The sequence below is a fragment of the Saccopteryx bilineata genome, chromosome 4, assembly GCF_036850765.1.
Source record: "Saccopteryx bilineata isolate mSacBil1 chromosome 4, mSacBil1_pri_phased_curated, whole genome shotgun sequence".
NCBI classification, from domain to species: domain Eukaryota; kingdom Metazoa; phylum Chordata; class Mammalia; order Chiroptera; family Emballonuridae; genus Saccopteryx; species Saccopteryx bilineata.
The window spans coordinates 94,771,476-94,789,620 of record NC_089493.1 but is presented as its reverse complement, the minus strand read 5'-3'; the positions used below and the strand labels follow the sequence as shown (position 1 = coordinate 94,789,620).

At 50.7% G+C, this 18,145-nt stretch overlaps 4 protein-coding genes across 4 annotated transcripts; 2 read left to right on the top strand and 2 right to left on the bottom strand.

Moving 5' to 3' along the window:
• Window positions 1-381: 381 nt before the first annotated feature.
• On the top strand, window positions 382-3,891 carry PSME2 (proteasome activator subunit 2). Its single transcript, XM_066275076.1, has 11 exons — window positions 382-506; window positions 804-836; window positions 1,253-1,315; window positions 1,538-1,624; window positions 1,714-1,744; window positions 1,843-1,940; window positions 2,777-2,845; window positions 2,980-3,047; window positions 3,220-3,274; window positions 3,592-3,678; window positions 3,767-3,891. Exons 1-11 carry the CDS (start codon window positions 459-461, stop codon window positions 3,845-3,847), a joined length of 720 nt encoding a protein of 239 aa, XP_066131173.1. The 5' UTR covers window positions 382-458; the 3' UTR covers window positions 3,848-3,891.
• A 1,420-nt stretch (window positions 3,892-5,311) lies between these two features.
• On the top strand, window positions 5,312-7,439 carry EMC9 (ER membrane protein complex subunit 9). Its single transcript, XM_066277530.1, has 5 exons — window positions 5,312-5,731; window positions 5,874-5,950; window positions 6,803-6,872; window positions 6,960-7,054; window positions 7,207-7,439. Exons 1-5 carry the CDS (start codon window positions 5,534-5,536, stop codon window positions 7,385-7,387), a joined length of 621 nt encoding a protein of 206 aa, XP_066133627.1. The 5' UTR covers window positions 5,312-5,533; the 3' UTR covers window positions 7,388-7,439.
• A 4-nt stretch (window positions 7,440-7,443) lies between these two features.
• PSME1 (proteasome activator subunit 1) lies at window positions 7,444-10,551 on the bottom strand. Its single transcript, XM_066277528.1, has 11 exons — window positions 10,238-10,551; window positions 9,612-9,644; window positions 9,404-9,466; window positions 9,169-9,279; window positions 9,035-9,080; window positions 8,818-8,915; window positions 8,311-8,379; window positions 8,158-8,225; window positions 7,999-8,053; window positions 7,837-7,923; window positions 7,444-7,665 (listed from the first exon to the last, which is right to left on the bottom strand). The coding sequence occupies exons 1-11, from the start codon at window positions 10,274-10,276 to the stop codon at window positions 7,585-7,587; spliced, it is 750 nt and encodes a 249-aa protein (XP_066133625.1). The 5' UTR covers window positions 10,277-10,551; the 3' UTR covers window positions 7,444-7,584.
• Window positions 10,552-13,323: 2,772 nt separating this feature from the next.
• Window positions 13,324-14,623, bottom strand: FITM1 (fat storage inducing transmembrane protein 1). The gene is made up of 2 exons (XM_066277527.1): window positions 14,330-14,623; window positions 13,324-13,963 (listed from the first exon to the last, which is right to left on the bottom strand). Exons 1-2 carry the CDS (start codon window positions 14,593-14,595, stop codon window positions 13,351-13,353), a joined length of 879 nt encoding a protein of 292 aa, XP_066133624.1. The 5' UTR covers window positions 14,596-14,623; the 3' UTR covers window positions 13,324-13,350.
• Between the last annotated feature and the right edge of the window lie 3,522 nt (window positions 14,624-18,145).

Below are 18,145 nucleotides of genomic sequence, written 5' to 3'. Positions count from 1 at the left end.
GATCGCCCCGTACCAAATCTCTTTCAGAGCCTGCTAGCCCATCTCGGCCCCAGGCTCTCCTTCCTACTACTCTCCACGCTGTGATCCCTCTCCAGCCTCTCCTCACAGTCGCGCTTTCTAGGAGGAACTCCACCACTCTCCAACCTCACCCCAACTCTTAACTTCCTGTAAGCCCCGCCCCTTCTCGGGAGGGACTGCCTCCGTGCAGTCTCCGAGGTGCTACTCGCCCTAATCCCTCCCTCAGACAGCCCCTGGCCCTGCAACATAGTCAGCGCCGACTCTTCTAGTTTCAACTGGCAGAGTATGGCTGAAGGGCTCCCTATGGTTTGCTGCTTGCCAGGGGGTGGGGGAAAAGAAGGAAGGGGGCGGGGTTAAGGGGGGCGGGCCTGGATGTGGGGAGTGAAAGCGAAAGCCCAGGAGGCGAGCCGGGAGACCCGAGATCTTGCAACTGGAGCGGCATGGCCAAGCCTGGTGGGGTGCGCCTAAGCGGGGAAGCCCGCAAACAGGTAACGGGGGACCAGAAGGCTAGGAGGGGGCCAGGGAGCCCTCCTGGATGGAGGCCAAGCTGAGTGGTCCAGGGGACGAAGGCCGTGCCAGAGAACTACCCTAACCTCTCTTTAGTGCTTTCACTTCTGCGAGGGATTTCCAGATTCCTGACCTCTGGCCAGTCTCTGCACCTAGCATGGAAATCTGGCTTGTGGTGGGAAATACCTGAGCCAAGTTGGAAGGCATTCCGCTGGAGGTGGGATTTTACTGTTGACAATTGAGACCCTTAACTAACATCCGGGTACTGCTCTCTGCAGGTGGATGTCTTCAGGCAAAATCTTTTCCAGGAGGTAAGTCTTCTGGATTGAAGCGATTTGACCCAGAATCTTAGACCAATGCATGAGGGTCACAACCTCTCAGGGTGACCCCCAAACCCACCCTAGACCTGCTTCCCTTACCAAGCTTTCTCCCAAGATAACCAAATTATTGATTTCTACATTTAATTCGACACCTTTTTATACTCTCCCCACTTCTGCCACTTCTATCCCTTATTTGGTGTGGAGGAAAATGCTGTGGTTCCAAAGCAGAAATACCACAGTCCTTACTTTGGTACTACCAGTTCCCAGCTTGGGCAAGTGCCTTCACTTTTCACGGTTTGTTTCCTCATTTGTAAGTCTTGGATTCAGTCATTTTCAAGGGCTCTTCTAGTCCTACTTCTCAGATATCTCACTGAGTATCTTCCCCACCCTTCCAATGTAACCCACAGGCTGAGGAATTCCTCTACAGATTCTTGCCCCAGAAAATCATACACCTGAATCAGCTCTTGCAAGTGAGTAATGTGGACCCCTCTTGCTGTATCCCATGGCCTCTGTCCTCTCCACCCACCTTCTCTAGCTAACAACTGGGCTCAACATGCATGCAGAGAACAGTTATGAGTGGTGGACTGAGAACTTTAGGATGGTGTGAGGCCTGAGCCTAGGTTGAGAGGCAGAGGGTAGGTGGGATATATGGAGGGAAGGTTACACAGCCCCTGACAGTAAGCTCTGTGCAGGAAGACTCCCTCAATGTGGCTGACCTTACTTCTCTCCGAGCCTCACTGGACATCCCTATTCCAGACCCCCCACCCAAGGATGATGAGGTGAGGCACTCAAGGTGTAGGGCTTACTGTAAACCCACCCTCCAACCTCCATGACTTTTCTGAAGCTGCTTTCCCCCTTTCTACTTTAGATGGAAACAGATAAGCAGGAGAAGAAAGAAGGTAAGATTGGAAGGGGTGGCTAGGGAAAAGGAAATGGCACAGAGACTAATAGATGAAAAGGGGGCCTAAATCCCCTCTTTTTTTCCTTTTTTTCACAGTCCCTAAATGTGGCTTTCTTCCTGGGAATGAGAAGCTCCTGGCCCTGCTTGCCCTGGTTAAGCCAGAAGTCTGGACTCTCAAGGAAAAATGTATTCTGGTAAGCCTGGGAACTTAGAAACATGGAAGACAGGCCAGGCCCTGGTGTCCTTAAGAAATGCAAGTCTTTCATTTAAGAACCTATTCCTGAAATAGAAAACTTTCTTCTATGATGTGGGTTTAGATACCTTTTGTTCACTAGACTCTGATACCACAGCTGTATCCCTGAAATCAGAGACTGTGCTATATCCACCTCCATAACCCCCAAACCCACTGCTATACCAGGTACACAGTGCAGGTGTTATAATACAGTAAGTTGATTTAAGAGTTTGGGCCTTAGAGGAAGACTGACTGGGTTTAAATAATGACTCTATCACTTACCCAGCTGGTTACCTTAAGTAAGTCACTTAGATGTTCTATAACTCAGTTTTTTTTTTGTTTTGTTTTGTTTTGTATTTTTCTGAAGCTGGAAACGGGGAGAGACAGTCAGACAGACTCCCGCATGCGCCTGACCGGGATCCACCCGGCACGCCTGGAGCCTTGGCTGCGGGAGGGGAAGAGAGAGACAGAAAGGAAGGAGAGGGGGGTGGAGAAGCAAATGGGCGCTTCTCCTATGTGCCCTGGCCGGGAATTGAACCCGGGTTCCCCGCACGCCAGGCCGACGCTCTACCGCTGAGCCAACCGGCCAGGGCCTGTAACTCAGTTTTTTTTTTTTTACCTGTTAAGTGGGTATAATAAAAGTATATAACTTGAAAGATTAAATGAGATATATACTACATAGCATAGTGCTTGGCACATAATAAATGCTCAATTAAATATAGCCATTATTAGGAAGTAAAAATAGGAAGAACTCAGTAAGTTTGTTGAATGATTTCTACATGATACTTCTTCACACAGGTGATCACCTGGATCCAGCACCTGATCCCCAAGATTGAGGATGGAAATGACTTTGGGGTAGCAATCCAGGTAAGAAAAGGGGTGTGAGGGTATAAAGAGTGATTGAGGAGCTAGACATAACTGGAAGGAGGATGGAGATGGTGAGTGAAGGAGAGAGGAGATGAAGTGTTTTCTTTGCTTCCCAATCTCTTTTGTTACCACAGGAGAAAGTGCTAGAGAGGGTGAATGCAGTCAAGACCAAAGTAGAAGCCTTCCAGACAACAATTTCCAAGTGAGGGCAGCTGGAAGGCCAGCACAGGGGGTGGGAGTGGGCTGTGGGGACATTTTTGAGACTCCCAAAGCTGGGCAGTACCATCAGGATGATGGGGGGCTTTGGGAAGGGCCTGAGGGAATACATGTCTTTGAATGTCCATTCCTGTGGTTATTCCCCTTGTTTCTGGCAGGTACTTCTCAGAACGTGGGGATGCTGTGGCCAAGGCCTCTAAGGAGACCCATGTGGTAAGTGGATTGATTGTCCACCAGCCTTTCAGCTGAGGCTGGCTGGGGTGGAGTTAGGAAAGGTAGATAGAGGTCCTCTTTGTCTTGTTTATAATTTTCCCAGTGTGGGGAATATTAAGCAAAAAGGATTACCTAGGAAAATTGATTTGGGCTTCAAAAACATTGACCCCCATTTTTGTTTGGTTCTGTGGGAATCCCATCTCTTAGTGCTGATAAGGGCTCATCTTCAAGTTACCTTTTCCCTGTATGGGGAAACTAAACTGACAATGTCCCAATCTCCCATGGGGCTGACTCAGCTTTGCCTTCCACATCCCCAGATGGATTACCGGGCCCTGGTACACGAGCGAGATGAGGCAGCCTATGGAGAGCTCAGGGCTATGGTGCTGGACCTGAGGGCCTTCTATGTGAGTGTGGAGTAAGGCCCTAAGGGAGTTGGATGAGGGGTGCAGAGGAAAGGCCAAGAACCTGACAACTGCCCTGGCCTTCTTCTAGGCTGAGCTTTATCATATCATCAGCAACAACCTGGAGAAAATTGTCAACCCAAAGGGTGAAGAGAAGCCATCTATGTACTGAGCCCAGGGCTAGAAGGGAAATAAATTACCAAAATACTGTGTGGATTTCCTCTGGTGTGTGTCATTCATTCAAAAAGCACTTACTGGCTCTGGCTGGTTGGCTTAATGGTAGAATGTTGGGCTGGTGTGTGGATGTTCTGGATTTGATTCTGGTCAGGGCACACAGGAGAAGTACCTATCTGCTTCTCCAACTCTACCCCTCTCGCTTCTCTTTCTCTCTTTCTCTCTCCCCTTCCTGCAGCCACGGCTCTATTAGAGCAAGTTGTCCCCTTGTGCTGAGGATGGGCCCATGGCCTCCACCTCAGGCGCTGGGAGGAGCTCGCTTGCTGAGCAATGGGGCAATGCCCAAGACCGGCAGAGCATTGCCCCCTAGTGGGCTTGCCTGGTGGATCCTGGTGGGGGCGCATGCGGGAGTCCGTCTGCCTCCCCTCCTCTCACTGAATTAAAAAAAAAAAAAAAAGACATTTACTGAGTGCCTCCTTTGGCCAAATACTAAATGTGAATGTGGTGGTGGGAAAGGGAGGGAGTTCCATGAAGACAATGATGCGTTAAATGTCCATCCAGTTCTTAAGAAATCATCCTAAAGAACAGGATGGAAACTGTTACATGCCATGACAGCCATGGCGATCACCTATATTTGGGATTTTCACAAGAACATTTCCATCTGGAGGGTGTCATGAGTGCTTCCTGGAAGAAGTGGCATTTGAGAAGAGCCTTATAGGTAGAATCAGGCTTTGGACAGACAAAGGGAAAGCTCTGTGGCTGAGCTCAGGGAATGAAGAAAGGAAAAACCATCACTTCATCAGCTCAGAGCAAGCCTGTACAAAAAATGAAGTTTCACTGGAAGAATTATGGGTGAATGGCTATAATCCTTTTCAAGGGCTAGGAGGGAAAAAAGCACTCCCAGGGCATTATGGGAAGGATGAGCCTGTAAATTTTTTTCTTTTTTTTTACCCTCCTTCAGCCAATTGCTGTCTTTATTTCTGTAGATGGTACATCAAGGAAACTACGGCCAGATAACCTGTAGTTGAAAAGGTAGTAAGACGCATTATGTGGAAGAGCGCATCTAGAGTACAAATCCACTCATTCGATAGTAGAAGCAAGGTACGCCACCACGTGCCCAAGTTCGAAAATCTCTGGGACAATCAAAGCGAGGCGCGAGCTCCACATTGCTGTCTCTGCGGGACCTTTGAGGGTAGGCGGAACAGGTTAACAGAAGGAGCCATCCTGCAATCGTGAGCCGAAATTGGGTAGCCTAGCCAATCAGCGTGCAGGCAGTTCTTCCTTTACAGTTGTAGGTTCTTTCCAGTCCACTGGAGACAAAGGTGGGGCAAGGTTTGGACGAGGCCGGTGATAGGACAAAGTAGAACTTTTAAGCCTATCAAAGAGCACCATGTGGGCAGTACTCTAGAAGGCAGTCCGGCTTGGAGCAGTCTGCTCTTGGTCCCGGAGCCAGGCGCGAATCTGCGGCCGCCTTCTGGGGCGGGTGGAGGCGGAGCTCGATGCTGCAACATGCAATCGGGACCGCCTACGTGCCGGGCCAGGTTGGGGTCAGGTTCCGGAGCCGAGATGCCTCCGAGCTGAGTCGGGGTCACTACCGAACCTAATTGAGGTGGCACAGGAAGGGCCCAGGAAGGCGCTGGAGCGGGAAGAAGCTTCACGGAGGCGAGCCAGGGCACGGCACACCATGGGGGAGGTGGAGATCTCGGCCCGGGCCTACGTGAAGATGTGCCTGCATGCCGCCCGGTACCCGCACGCCGCGGTCAACGGGTTGTTGTTGGCGCCTGCGCTGCAATCGGGAGAATGCCTGTACCTTACCGACTGTGTGCCACTGTTCCACAGCCACCTGGCCCTGTCTGTCATGCTGGAGGTCGCCCTCAACCAGGTGCCACAGCGGAACGCCCACCAATCACCGCTAAACCCCCTACCACCCTTAGCTCAAGTCCATCCTAGGCCTCTAAGTCGCAGTAGACACCCACAGGGCAGGCGGCTCGAGTTAGTTACTGATGGCCCCTCTCCCATGGCAGGTGGATGTGTGGGGCGCGCAGGCCGGTCTGGTAGTGGCTGGGTACTATCATGCCAATGCAGCTCTCGATGACCAGAGGTGAGTGGGGTAGCCAGAGGCAGAAGACTAAAGGTTATGGGGTGCGAAGGGTTAAGAGAACCCTTCTTGGTCATTCTTTTCATCTTTCCTTAAACGCTTAGGAACAGGGGCTATACACCAGACATGAGTCTGGCGTACTGAAGTGAGGAAATAGACATTCTGCAGGAGCTGCGGTGAGGGTGGGAAGGACAATTGGGAATCTGTAAGAAATGGCCACATCTGTAAGAACTTGTTTTAAGAGGTGCCCCCCCAACTGCTGAAAGAACACAGGAAGCCCAACTAGCAACTAAGAAAAACCCAACTAATTTGTTTTTTATAAGTAGAAAAAAATATTAATCATGTATCTGGATCAAAGTATATATACTGTTTTGAAGTTTGTTTTCCCCTCATTTAATAAATATCTGACACCTTTTCATCTCTACACCAAGATCTACCTTAAAGCTATGTAATTATGAATTAAGGATATACCATGATTTATTTATGCTTATATTGAACATTGAGATTTCTAGTTTTTTTATATTATATATTGCCCAATTATTACAGTAACTTCTTTAGAAGTGGAATTTCTGGGTCAGCATATATATAGCATACAGTTTAAATTAGGGTGGTTATGCTAAATTACCCTCTTCCTCAAGACCACCTTTGATTTCCACTCTCATCAGCAGTGTCTGAGCACGTTTCCCACAGCATTTAAGCATCAAGCAGTTGTGCATGAAGCTGCAAGCAGACCCGACCCCCCAGGTTAGCTACAGGGAAAGGTAATCACTGCACCCCTCTCTGAGAACTGGGAGGCACAGTTCAGATGGACGGGGTCTCCAGTCAGCTCCTCACTCTGATCTTCCCTCTACACAGCCCTGGGCCACTAGCCTTGAAAATTGCTGGGCGGATTGTGGAATTCTTCCCTGATGCAGTACTTATTATGGTGAGACTTGAGTTTGGGGGGGCTGGGTGGAAAAAAAGTAGGAAGGGGGATCCTTAAAGCCCTCACCTGCCCTTCCTTGTCCAACAGTTGGATAATCAGAAACTGGTGTCTCAGCCTCATGTGCCCCCAGTCATCGTTCTGGAGAACCATGGTCTCTGCTGGGTCCCCAAGGACAAGAACTTGTGAGTGCCCCCACTCCCTCTACCTCTTCTTGGAAACCCACAGGGCCTGGCCTCTGTCTTTTGTGCTGCCCCAAGGGTCATTCTCTAACTTCTTTTATGTGTCTGGCCCCACTGCCTACTGAGTTTGACCTCTATGAGGGTTATTATTTCAGAGTGATGTGGAGGGACTGGGAAGAGTCACGACAAATGGTGGGAGCACTACTGGAGAGTCGGGCCCACCAGCACCTTGTGGACTTTGACTGCCATCTTGATGACATCCAGCAGGACTGGACCAACCCGCAGCTCAACACCCAGATTACCCAGTGGGTTGGTCCTACCAATGGAAATGCCTGAGCCAGGGCCAGAGGGGTCAGGGGTCAGGATCCAATAAAGAGACTTGAGCTGATGGGTACCGTTATGACTATATTTATTGTGCCTAAGAGGCAAGGTGAAGGAGAAACCTCAAAAGGTAGAAGAGGGGACAAAGTCTGGAGTTCCCTGTCAAAGACAGGAAGCCTTTGCTGGACCCACCATCATGTAAGAGAAGGCTCTCAATAGATCATTCCCTTGGTTTCTCCCCGGGGCTTCTTGAGCTTCTCAAAGTTCTTCAGGATGATGTCATATAACACAGCCTACAGTGCCCAGGAGGAGTGAAGATCAGCCATAAGCCCCAATGGCTCTGTGCCCCATTTCTAACCTTGTTGAAAGACCAAACTTTGTCACCCTTCACCCCAAAGTTGCAGGGGATGGGTGGCATGGAAAAGCTGCTTCTGCCCACCCCTGTCCCACCCTTTCCTCCTCACATAAGCATTTCTGATCTCCATGACCATCAGTCGGATGTCCCGGTACTCTGCCTCATCCAGCTCATGCACCAGCTGCCGATAATCACCCTGCAGGAGACCTGGGTCAGGGCTGACTTCCAACATGTCCTTCCCCTCATGTACCCTAACCTGGGTCTGACCTACCACATGGGGCTGCTTGGCTGCTTTGGTCACAGCATCGCCCCGCTCAGAGAAATACCTGTGGGAAATAGGAAGGCATGGAGTGGGAAAAGGAGAGAGCCCAGGCCTCTGTCCAAACCAAAGGCAGAGTGTGCATGCAGGTGCAGTTGGGCAGACACTTACTTGGAGATTTGAGTGTGGAACCCTTCCAGCTTGGTGTGAAGGCTGGTCATCAGCTCAAACACCTTCTCCTGGGGAAAGAATGCAAGGGGTCAGGTGGAAAACAGCATGGACTAGAGAGGTAAGGAGAGTGGAAGAGTGAGGCAGCACTCTAACCTGGACAGCCACTCCAAAATTGTTTCCATCTTCAATCCGAGGTATCTGTAGCTGCAACCAGGTGGTGACCTAGGAGGAGGAAATGGCATCAAAGATCCATCAGTCCTGCCCTGGCCAGATAGCTCGGTTGGTTTGAGAATCGACCTGATGTACAAAGATTGCAATCGGGGCACATAAGGAACAGATCAATGTTTCTAACTCCCTTCCTCTCCCTCTAAAATCAATAAATTAAAATAAAGATAACTTTTCCTTTCGTAAAATAAAAAAAAAGAAGCAACAGCTACATACTCTAACCCAGGTCCCAAGTTCCTGTTCCTTTTTGCCTGCCCACTTTGGATGGAGGTATGCCAGATCCATCCTGAGCCCCAGGGCCTAAACTTTTGGCTTCACTTGCTGTGTCCTCTCCTGCTAAGACCTGGCAGGTGCCACGCCCTAAATGGCAGGGACCAAGGATAACAAAGGGTTTGACCTAAAGCCTAGGGGTGCAAGTGTAGTGGGAGGACTCACTAGGTTAAGCTGCTCAATGACATCCTTGATCTCAGGCTTTAGGCGCTGCAGGAGGATCACGATCTTCTCGTTGCAGTTCACTGGGCCGCAGGGAGGACCTAAAATTTGGGCAATAGATCAGTCACATGGCTGGGACTGAGTGACTGAATGCAAGAGGAATCCTTCAGAAGGAGCTCCTGGGGAGTGAGACTCAAGTCCTTTCCCACCATAGTGGTACCTTTGTCTTCATCTTCTCCTTTCTTCTTTTCATCCTTGTCTTCCTTCTGCAGGGAAAGAAGGGCTCTTGGAAATCAGGTCTACGGCTAATTATCCCCACGGTTGGGTCCCTCCTCCCAGCTCTTCTTGGCTTGCCTCCTGCTGTTTCTTTCGCTCCTCCTTCTCTTTCTCCTTGACTGGATCAGGCACTGGGATGTCCAATGGGGCCTTCAGATTGCTCAGGTTGGCTTCATTGAGAGCTGGCTCCTGGCACAGGGTAGGAGAATGGCTGGAGGCAAAAGCATTCATTCCTCTCACCTCCTCACTCTCATGGCCTCTAAACTCTCCCACTTGGCTCCTACTCTCTAGCTCTCTGCCCAGACCCCAGTACCTTTAAAAATGCATCCAACTCAGAAATCTTCTTGGGGAAGTAGCTCCCAAGCAGGTTCTCTGTCTGTGAGTGAGGTGTGGGTGGGGGAAGATGGGGGTCAGCATCAAATACCCTTTCTAGGCAGTGAAGCAGGGCTGACGCTGCCCAGCAAGGAAGGCTTAGCAGTGGGCACTTAGTAGGGACGGGGTGCTGATGGGGCAGATCTTACCTTGGTACACAGGTCTTCACGGAACACATCCACCTGTGGGACACAGGCAGCCCTTCAGATACCTGGCGTTATGGCCAGTTCATTTGAGTACTGTTCCCTTAAGGTTGTGTAGGGCCCGGCCTGGGGAAGGGTGGAGTGGATCCCCGTGGGGCTGGATTTTGGGGATGAGAACATTCCTGGCGGCGAAGTGCGAGTGGTTCAAGTGAGAACAGATCCCTCGGGTCTCCTGGGCTGTGTAAGGAGAGGTGTAAGAGCATTCTGCGGTTGGGGCTGGGACGGAGTGCCTTGTGGAGTGGACCCTGGGACCCTCCCCGTGGAAAAATGAGGTGGCTTGGCAGGTCCCGAAATACGCCTGTGTGTGGGCCCGGCGCTGGGCCAGCGGACTTCCCCTCCACGCTAGCTCTCCGCTTCACCTCACCCCGCTTCACCCGGCCGCCTGCCCTCCGCAGGCAGGCGAACTCCGCCGGTCTTCCCAGGGCTCAGATGCTCCCGGCATGGAGGCTCACTTGGGCTGGAGGGCTGACCCCAACAAGTGTCGGGGGACGTGGGGGGCGGACCACCTACGCCCTCAGCCTTTCGGTGCCACGCCTCCCTAACGGGCCCTTCCTCGAACCCGCAACGCTCACCTTGGCTTGGGCTTCAGGCTGGACCCTGAGTGTGGCCATGGTTGGGACGGGGGTCTAGCGCCGCACGAGGACTGGGCACCGGGAAGGGAAAGCGAAAGCAGCGCGCGCAACCTGCACCGCCTTCCTGAGTAGAGAGTGGAGTGGAGGCACTGAGGAGGCGGGGACAGGCCGGAAGAAAGAGAGGGGCCGAGGTGGCAGTGGGGGTGCAGGGAAAGACGGCTCCGGCGGGGCTCCCCCTAGAGCCGGAGAGGAGCTTCCACTGGTCTCTCTGCCCACCTCCCCGCCGCCACCTCTCAGCGCTCGATGCCCCTCCTCCCCCGCTCCCCCTCCCCTCTTCTGTCAGCCTCTCACCTCCCTGCCCTCTCTCTCCGCCCACTCCGACTCCCCCTCCCTGTATCCTTCCCCCTTCCCTCTCTACTCTCGATGCCCCGCCTCCTCCTTCCTTCTCTACCTTCTTTCCACTCAGGCCCGCCCTGCTAAATTCAGATTCTCGACTCTCGGCTTCTCGAGGCCCATATTCTACCAACCCGGCCAGCGCCCGCCTCTGGACTTGCGCCCCCATCTCTCTTCCTTCTGACTCCCCACTGTCTCTCTTCCTCACCTGGACCTCGGACAGTGATAAGCCTTATCTAGTGCTCTTCCATTTTACCCCAGCTGTAGAGCAAACCTAGCCTCCTTCCTTAACCTTGCCAGCAAGGGCATCCTCTGGCCCATGCAGTGACGTTCAGACGCTGGCATCATTCCAACCCAGACCCTGGTCAGCTCTCTCTTGACCCTTGTTGTGGACTCCATTCCTCTAAACCCCTTCACACACAGCAGCAGAATCTAGACTCTTTGCCAGTTTCCTTCTGTTGACACAGAATGAAATCCAAAGGGCTTTTCTGAAATCCAAAGGCTTGCCTGGACAGCCTTGCACCTGTTGACAATCAACTTCACTGTATTGCATTCTCCTCCTTTGTATACCTGGCTTTTCATTTGTCGTTAGTGTCACATTTATTCCCGTATCAGGACATTTGTCCTGGCTACATGCCCTTCCTCTGCCTCATGTTGTCACTCAATCTCAGCTCAAATGTCACATCTTCAGATAGAACTCTTTCCATCATCCTTTATAAAGTACCTTCCTCTAAGTCTCTCTCTTACAAAGTTTCCTGTTTTAGCACCTTCATAGCACTTATCTCTGCTATGTTTATTTTTTGAGGATAGTTTTGTGTGTTTTTTTTAAGTGAGAGACAGAGAGGGACAAAAAGGAAGGGAGAAAGATGAGAAGCATCAATTCTTCATTGAGACACCTTGGTTGTTCATTGATTGCTTTCTCATATGTGCCTTGAGGCAAGGGTAGGGGGCCTCCAGCTGAGCTAGTGACCCCTTGCTCAAGCCAACGACCTTGAGCTCAAGCCAGCGACCTTGGGGTCATGTCTATGATCCCATGCTCAAGCCAGCAACCTCAGGGCTTTGAACCTGGGTCCTCAGCATCCCAGACCAACGCTCTATCCACTGTGCCACTGTCTGGTCAGGTGAGGATACTGTGGGATGATGCCAGCGTCTGAACGTCACTGCATGGGCCAGAGGATGCCCTTGCTGGCAAGGTTAAGGAAGGAGGCTAGGTTTGCTCTACAGCTGGGGTAAAATGGAAGAGCACTAGATAAGGCTTATCACTGTCCGAGGTCCAGGTGAGGAAGAGAGACAGTGGGGAGTCAGGAGGAAGAGAGATGGGGGCGCAAGTCCAGAGGCGGGCGCTGGCCGGGTTGGTGGAATATGGGCCTCGAGAAGCCGAGAGTCGAGAATCTGAATTTAGCAGGGCGGGCCTGAGTGGAGAGAAGGTAGAGAAGGAAGGAGGAGGCGGGGCATCGAGAGTAGAGAGGGAAGGGGGAAGGATACAGGGAGAGGGAGTCGGAGTGGGCGGAGAGAGAGGGCAGGGAGGTGAGAGGCTGACAGAAGAGGGGAGGGGGAGCGGGGGAGGAGGGGCATCGAGCGCTGAGAGGTGGCGGCGGGGAGGTGGGCAGAGAGACCAGGGATTGACACACTTTTCTGTTAAAAGGCCAGAAAGTAAATATTTTAGGCGTTCTGGATCTTATAGTATCTGTAGCAACTACAGTACTCAATTCTGCCATTGTAGCAGGTAAGTAGCGACACCTAAATGAATTAGTCTGGCTAGTTTCCAATAAAATTTATTTATGGACACTGGAATTTGAATTTCATATAATTTTCACATATCATGAAATCTTTTAACTTTTCTTCAGCCATTAAAAAAAAAAGTAAGAACCATTCTTATCAATCAGGCCATACAAAAACTGGCCACAGGAGGGCTGTAATTTGCTGATCCCTGGTTTAGAGACAATGAACCGATAGTGCCTGGGTTTATAATCCTGACTCTGATATTTACTAGCTGTGAACAAATTACTTACCCTGTGCCTCAGTTTTTGCAACTGTACAATGGAAACACTACCAAACCTACTTCACAGTTTTGTTGCTGTGAGGGCTAAATGTGTTAATATAATTTATAGACACTTAGAATGGTGCCTGGCACAGAGTAAGCACAATACAAGTGTTTGCTATTGTTATTTATGAGTTTATCATCTGCCTGCCGCAGTAATCCATAAGCCCCCAAGCAGCAAAAACTTTGACTTTTTTCACATGGCCTGGAACTATGCTTGGTTAGACAAACACCTGTGAAATAAATAAGCACACATGAACCCCTATGGAGAAGACAGGGTAGGAAGGGTCCCTAGATAGGCAGGCCCCTGAGGAAAGTAGAGGTGAGGTTCATCGGAAGAAGAAGTAAAATAAATAAACTAGGCTGGAGATGGAGCACCTGCTCAGCGTTAATGCTGCACATACTGAAGGGCATTGTTACCTGCCCCAGCAGGGCCATTCCTCAACATTAGAGCCTCAGATAGCTAGGAGTCTACAAGGACTAGGAGACTGAAAAGACATCAGGAGAAATAGCCATCAAGCAAAAGGAAGGATATTCAAGGTTGATGACAGCAAGGAATAACTGAGGAACCTCAGCGACCATCGGCCTCTTTTTACCCTTCCCACCCGCCCAGCCCCCCCCCCCCCAACCAAATGATGAGAGGGGCCAGAGCCAGGCCTGATGTGCCTTTATTTTTTTTTCAGTTATGCTTACGGCTGGAGTGGGGTCGAGGGAAGAGCCCATGGCCAGGACTCCCTGGAGACCAGGGCTGATGATACCAGCTGCCATAGGTGAGGTACCAGGCAAAGGTGCCCACTGCGGCGCCCACCACCTTGTGAGTATACTGGTGGAAATAGATGACTGTACAGAGCAGTAAGAAGTTCCAGAGGCCCAGTAACAGCACGTTGAGCAGGAAGACGAGGCGTAGGGGCGCGCCAGCCGGAAGCCCATGGGCCAGGTACTTGGCAAACACTGCTGCTTCTTCGGCCATGAGCAGGCAGCAGAAGGTGAGCAGGAAGGTGTGAGAGGAGACTGTGTAGCCCCGCCACTGGTGGCCAGCTGCCAGGCAGCTGCGGCGGTCAGGCAGCTCATGAAGCAGCAGGCCCTGGGGCAGAGGCTCGAAACAGGAGCCGGTCAGGTCCTCAATGAGCAGGAAGGCCCGGCCAGCCCCCCGCCACACGGCTGCCCCCACTACCAGCCGACTCAGGTGCCGGGCAGTTATTGCCACACGCCTTGTAGCCAGGAACACCACCAGCAACACGAAGCCCCCCAGGAAGGTGCATGTCCAGCCCCATGCTGAATTCACAAACTTTCTGTGGGCAGAGAAGAGGGGAGGCTACTGAGACCCCTCAACTGCATCTCCTCACTCCCCTCTGTATTTGCTTCACTGCTCTGTCCCCGGTCCTACAATTCATCACTGGCTATTTCCTGTGTTTTACACCTCCCACCCCCATCCACTTATAGGCCCATTTAGCCTTCTAGGGTCCATATTTCCTCTTCAGCTCTTCTCCCGACTTCCCCTGTACCCCCACAACGCTGTCCCCCTCCCCCTCCTCTGACCTTCTCTTCAACCTCCTCGCCTATTTTTAGTGTTTGGACTGGCAGGAGGACAGAAGCCTGGAGGGAGCTAGGATCCCAGAGTACAGGGAGCCGGTGTCCATGGCCTCTAGTGGACTCACATGTTGAAGAAGTTGCCGTGGCTGGCGAAGATAGTCCGAGGGTTGACATGGAACTGCAGAAGGGGCCCAAAGATGACCACTGCTGCCAACCAGGCATGGTACAGGCGCCGTAAGCAGGGGCTGCCCAGAAGGCGGGCAGCCTGTTCACTTCCAAAGTACAGCAAAGCAGAGGCCACCCAGAGCAGCACCCTGACCAGGCAGCCCAACAGTGCCCGGATTCGGGCCCTGGCCCCCAGCCCTGCCCCCACCACAGGTCCCCGCTCCATGTTCCCTCCCCTCCCCACTAACCGCTCGCTCTGCTGGGCAGCTGAGGAGGGGCTGATGGCCCCCCCTACCCCGGACAAGGACAGGCAGTGACAGGTGTGGCAGACACAGGGCAGAGCCCTGTTGGCAGCTGGCAGGCGGGGGATAGGGGCGGGGGGCAGTTAGGGGCCAGGGCGGAGGGCTGCCACGTCAGCAGGGTCCCAGACTTGGGTGTCTGGATTGCAGCCTGTGTCCTTTTCTATTAGCACTGTGTCCCCAGCTCTAATCATGTTCTAGTTCATGTCTCATGGACAGGCATGCTGTTCAGGGTTCTATGAGCACAGCCTGCTTGGGTCTGCCTGTTGCTATTTTGTCAGCCAGTCACCCTCACGCCACCCCAACTTTTTACTATGTGTACGATCCCAGGGAAATCAGGGGTTAGAAAGATAAAACTAACCAAACCTTGGAATTTATTTAAAAATCTGTGTCTGAAGCCCTGGCCGATTGGTTCAGTGGTAGAGTGTCGGCCTAGCGTGCAGGAGTCCCGGGTTCGATTCCCAGCCAGGGCACACAGGAGAAGCGCCCATCTGCTTCTCCACCCCTCCCCCTCTCCTTCCTCTCTGTCTCTCTCTTCTCCTCCTGCAGCCAAGGTTCCAATGGAGCAAAGTTGGCCCAGGCGCTGAGGATGGCTCTGTGGCCACTGCCTCAGGCGCTAGAGTGGCTCTGGTTGCAACAGAGCAATGCCCCAGATGGGCAGAGCATCGCCCCCTGGTGGGTATGCCGGGTGGATCCCTGTCCGGTGCATGCAGGAGTCTGTCTGACTGCCTTTCCGTTTCCAATTTCAGAAAAATACAAAATACAAAAATAAATAAATAAAAATCTGTGTCTGCACCTAAACTGTCATGGCACAGTGGATAAAGCATCAGCCTGGAAGGCTGAGGTCACCAGTTTGAAACCCCAGGTTTGCCTGGTCAAGGCACATTCGAGAAGCAGCTACTATGAGTTGATGCTTCCTGCTCCTTCCTAACCCACTTTCTTTCTCTCCTCTCTCTTAAAAAATAAATCTGTGTCTGCCTCATCATCAGTGTGGTCCAGCCGCTCTCCTCAGGTCTGGGCACAAGAGCCCACCACTGAGCGTGCAGCAAGATGGCTGTGCACTGCACTGTGTCCAATCAGGCCTATCCACTTTAGAGTATTGCGACACCAGGGGCTTGGCTTGGCCCTAGGGCTGCTGTGTAAGTAAACCATGGTGGTTGTACAATGCACAAGACATCAGATCTAAAGGGGACCCTTCTTTGTATGCTTATTATGGTGGACAACACATGAAATTCAAGTGTCCTGAAAAAGGTGTACTACTGTATGAGATGGTGATGGCCCAGATTGCACTCTGAGACCCAAAGATTAGGTTTACTCCCAGGTGATGGGGAAGTGGAGTGGGGGTGGGCAGGGTGGGGGGGTGGAGACTTAGAAGGAAATCTCCAGCCATTAAAACCTTAGGTTAGGCCCTGGCCGGTTGGCTCAGTGTAGAGCGTCAGCCTGGTATGTGGGAGTCCCGGGTTCGATTCCCGGCCAGGGCACACAGGAGAAGTGCCCATCTGCTTCTCCACCCCTCCCCCTCTCCTTCCTCTCTGTCTCTCTCTTCCCCTTCAGCAGCCAAGCCTCCATTGGAGCAAAGTTTGCCTGGGCGCTGAGGATGGCACTGTGGCCCCTGCCTCAGGCGCTAGAATGGCTCTGATTGTGGCAGAGCGACGCCTCAAGATGGGCAGAGCATCGCCCCCTGGTGGGCATGCCGGGTGGATCCCGGTCGGGCGCATGCAGGAGTTTGTCTGACTGCCTTCCCGTTTCCAACTTCAGAAAAAACAAACAAACAAGAAAAACCCGCCTGACCTGTGGTGGCGCAGTGGATAAAGCGTCAACGTGGAAACGCTGAGGTTGCCGGTTCAAAACCCTGGGCTTGCCTGGTCAAGGCACATATGGGAGTTGATGCTTCCTGCTCCTCCCCTCTTCTCTTTCTCTCTCTCTCTCTCCTCTCTATAATGAATAAATTTTTTTTTTAAAAAGTGGAAATTTGATTAGAGTTCCTTTAAAAAAAATAAAGATTTTATTTATAAAAACAAAACAAAACAAAAAAATCCCTTAGGTTATGTCTTGGGTTTCAGCCACACAGAAGATTTTGCCCCCCACCCTGACCACTGGGACTGGAGCCACAGAGCAGAGAGTCGCCTACCAAAATCCCTATTATTTAGGGATTGCAATACCATTTTGTCTTCCTCATCCCTCAACACTGGTTGTGGAATTACAAAGCACAGTGGAGATCCACAAAGTTGCAAAAAAGAGTAAGCAATCAAGGACACCTGGGTTCTAGGCCCAACTGTGTGACTCTGGGAAAACCAGCTAACCCTCCTTGGTTCTCAGCACCCTCATCTGCAAACTGATCAAGATGGATTAATCAATCAGGTTCCTTCCAGATCCTAAAGTCCATAGAGTTCCTACTCATAGACCCTATATATGAAGACCTACAGAACCCCTCACACATTTTCAAATTGACAAAAAGTTTTTCACTGCAACCTTAAATAGTTGCAAAGAACATAATTCAAGTGTATTGTATATAGTGACATTTCAAAAATGTCATATAAAGCTATTTATACCAGCCTTTTATTTTTTATTTATTTATTTTTTAAAGATTTTATTTATCCATTTTTATTGGGGAGAGGGGGGGGGAAGAGAGAGAACAGGGGGAGGAGCAGGAAGCATCAACTCCCATATGTGCCTTGACCAGGCAAACCCAGGGTTTTTTTTGAACCGGCAACCTCAGCATTCCAGGTCGACGCTTTATCCACTGCGCCACCGCAGGTCAGGCCTATACCAGCCTTTTAAATATATTTAATGGAAAAAATATATATCTAATAGAATCTATACACAACAGTGATTATATACCTCACCATTATCCATTTAAAAAACAGGACAAGCGCTTAATAGTCAGAAATTATGTTGCCATTCTACTTCCCCCAAAGAACCTATCCTAATATTTTTATTATTTTTTTTAAAAGGTTTTATTTATTTTCTTTCTTGCTTTCTTTCTTGCTTTCTTTCTTTCTTTTTTTTTTTTCTTAATACCTGTGTGTTTAGTGTGTTTTATTTTTTTAGAATAAATTCACATGCCATAAAGTCACCTTCTTAAAGTATACATTTCAGAGGTTTTTTTTTTTTATTTTTATTTTTTTATTTTATTTTATAATTTTATTTTTTAAATGGGGTGACATCAATAAATCAGGATACATATATTCAAAGATAACAAGTCCAGGTTATCTTGTCTTTCAATTATGTTGCATACCCACCACCCAAAGTCAGATTGTCCTCTGTCACCTTCCATCTTGTTTTCTTTGTGCCCCTCCCACCCCCTATCCCTCTCCCATTCCCCCCTCCCGCTTTCTTTCTTTTTTAAACAGAGACAGAGAGAGAGTCAGAGAGAGGGATAGACAGGGACAGACAGACAGGAACGGAGAGATGAGAAGCATCAATCATTAGTTTTTCGTTGCACTTTGCGACACCTTAGTTGTTCATTGATTGCTT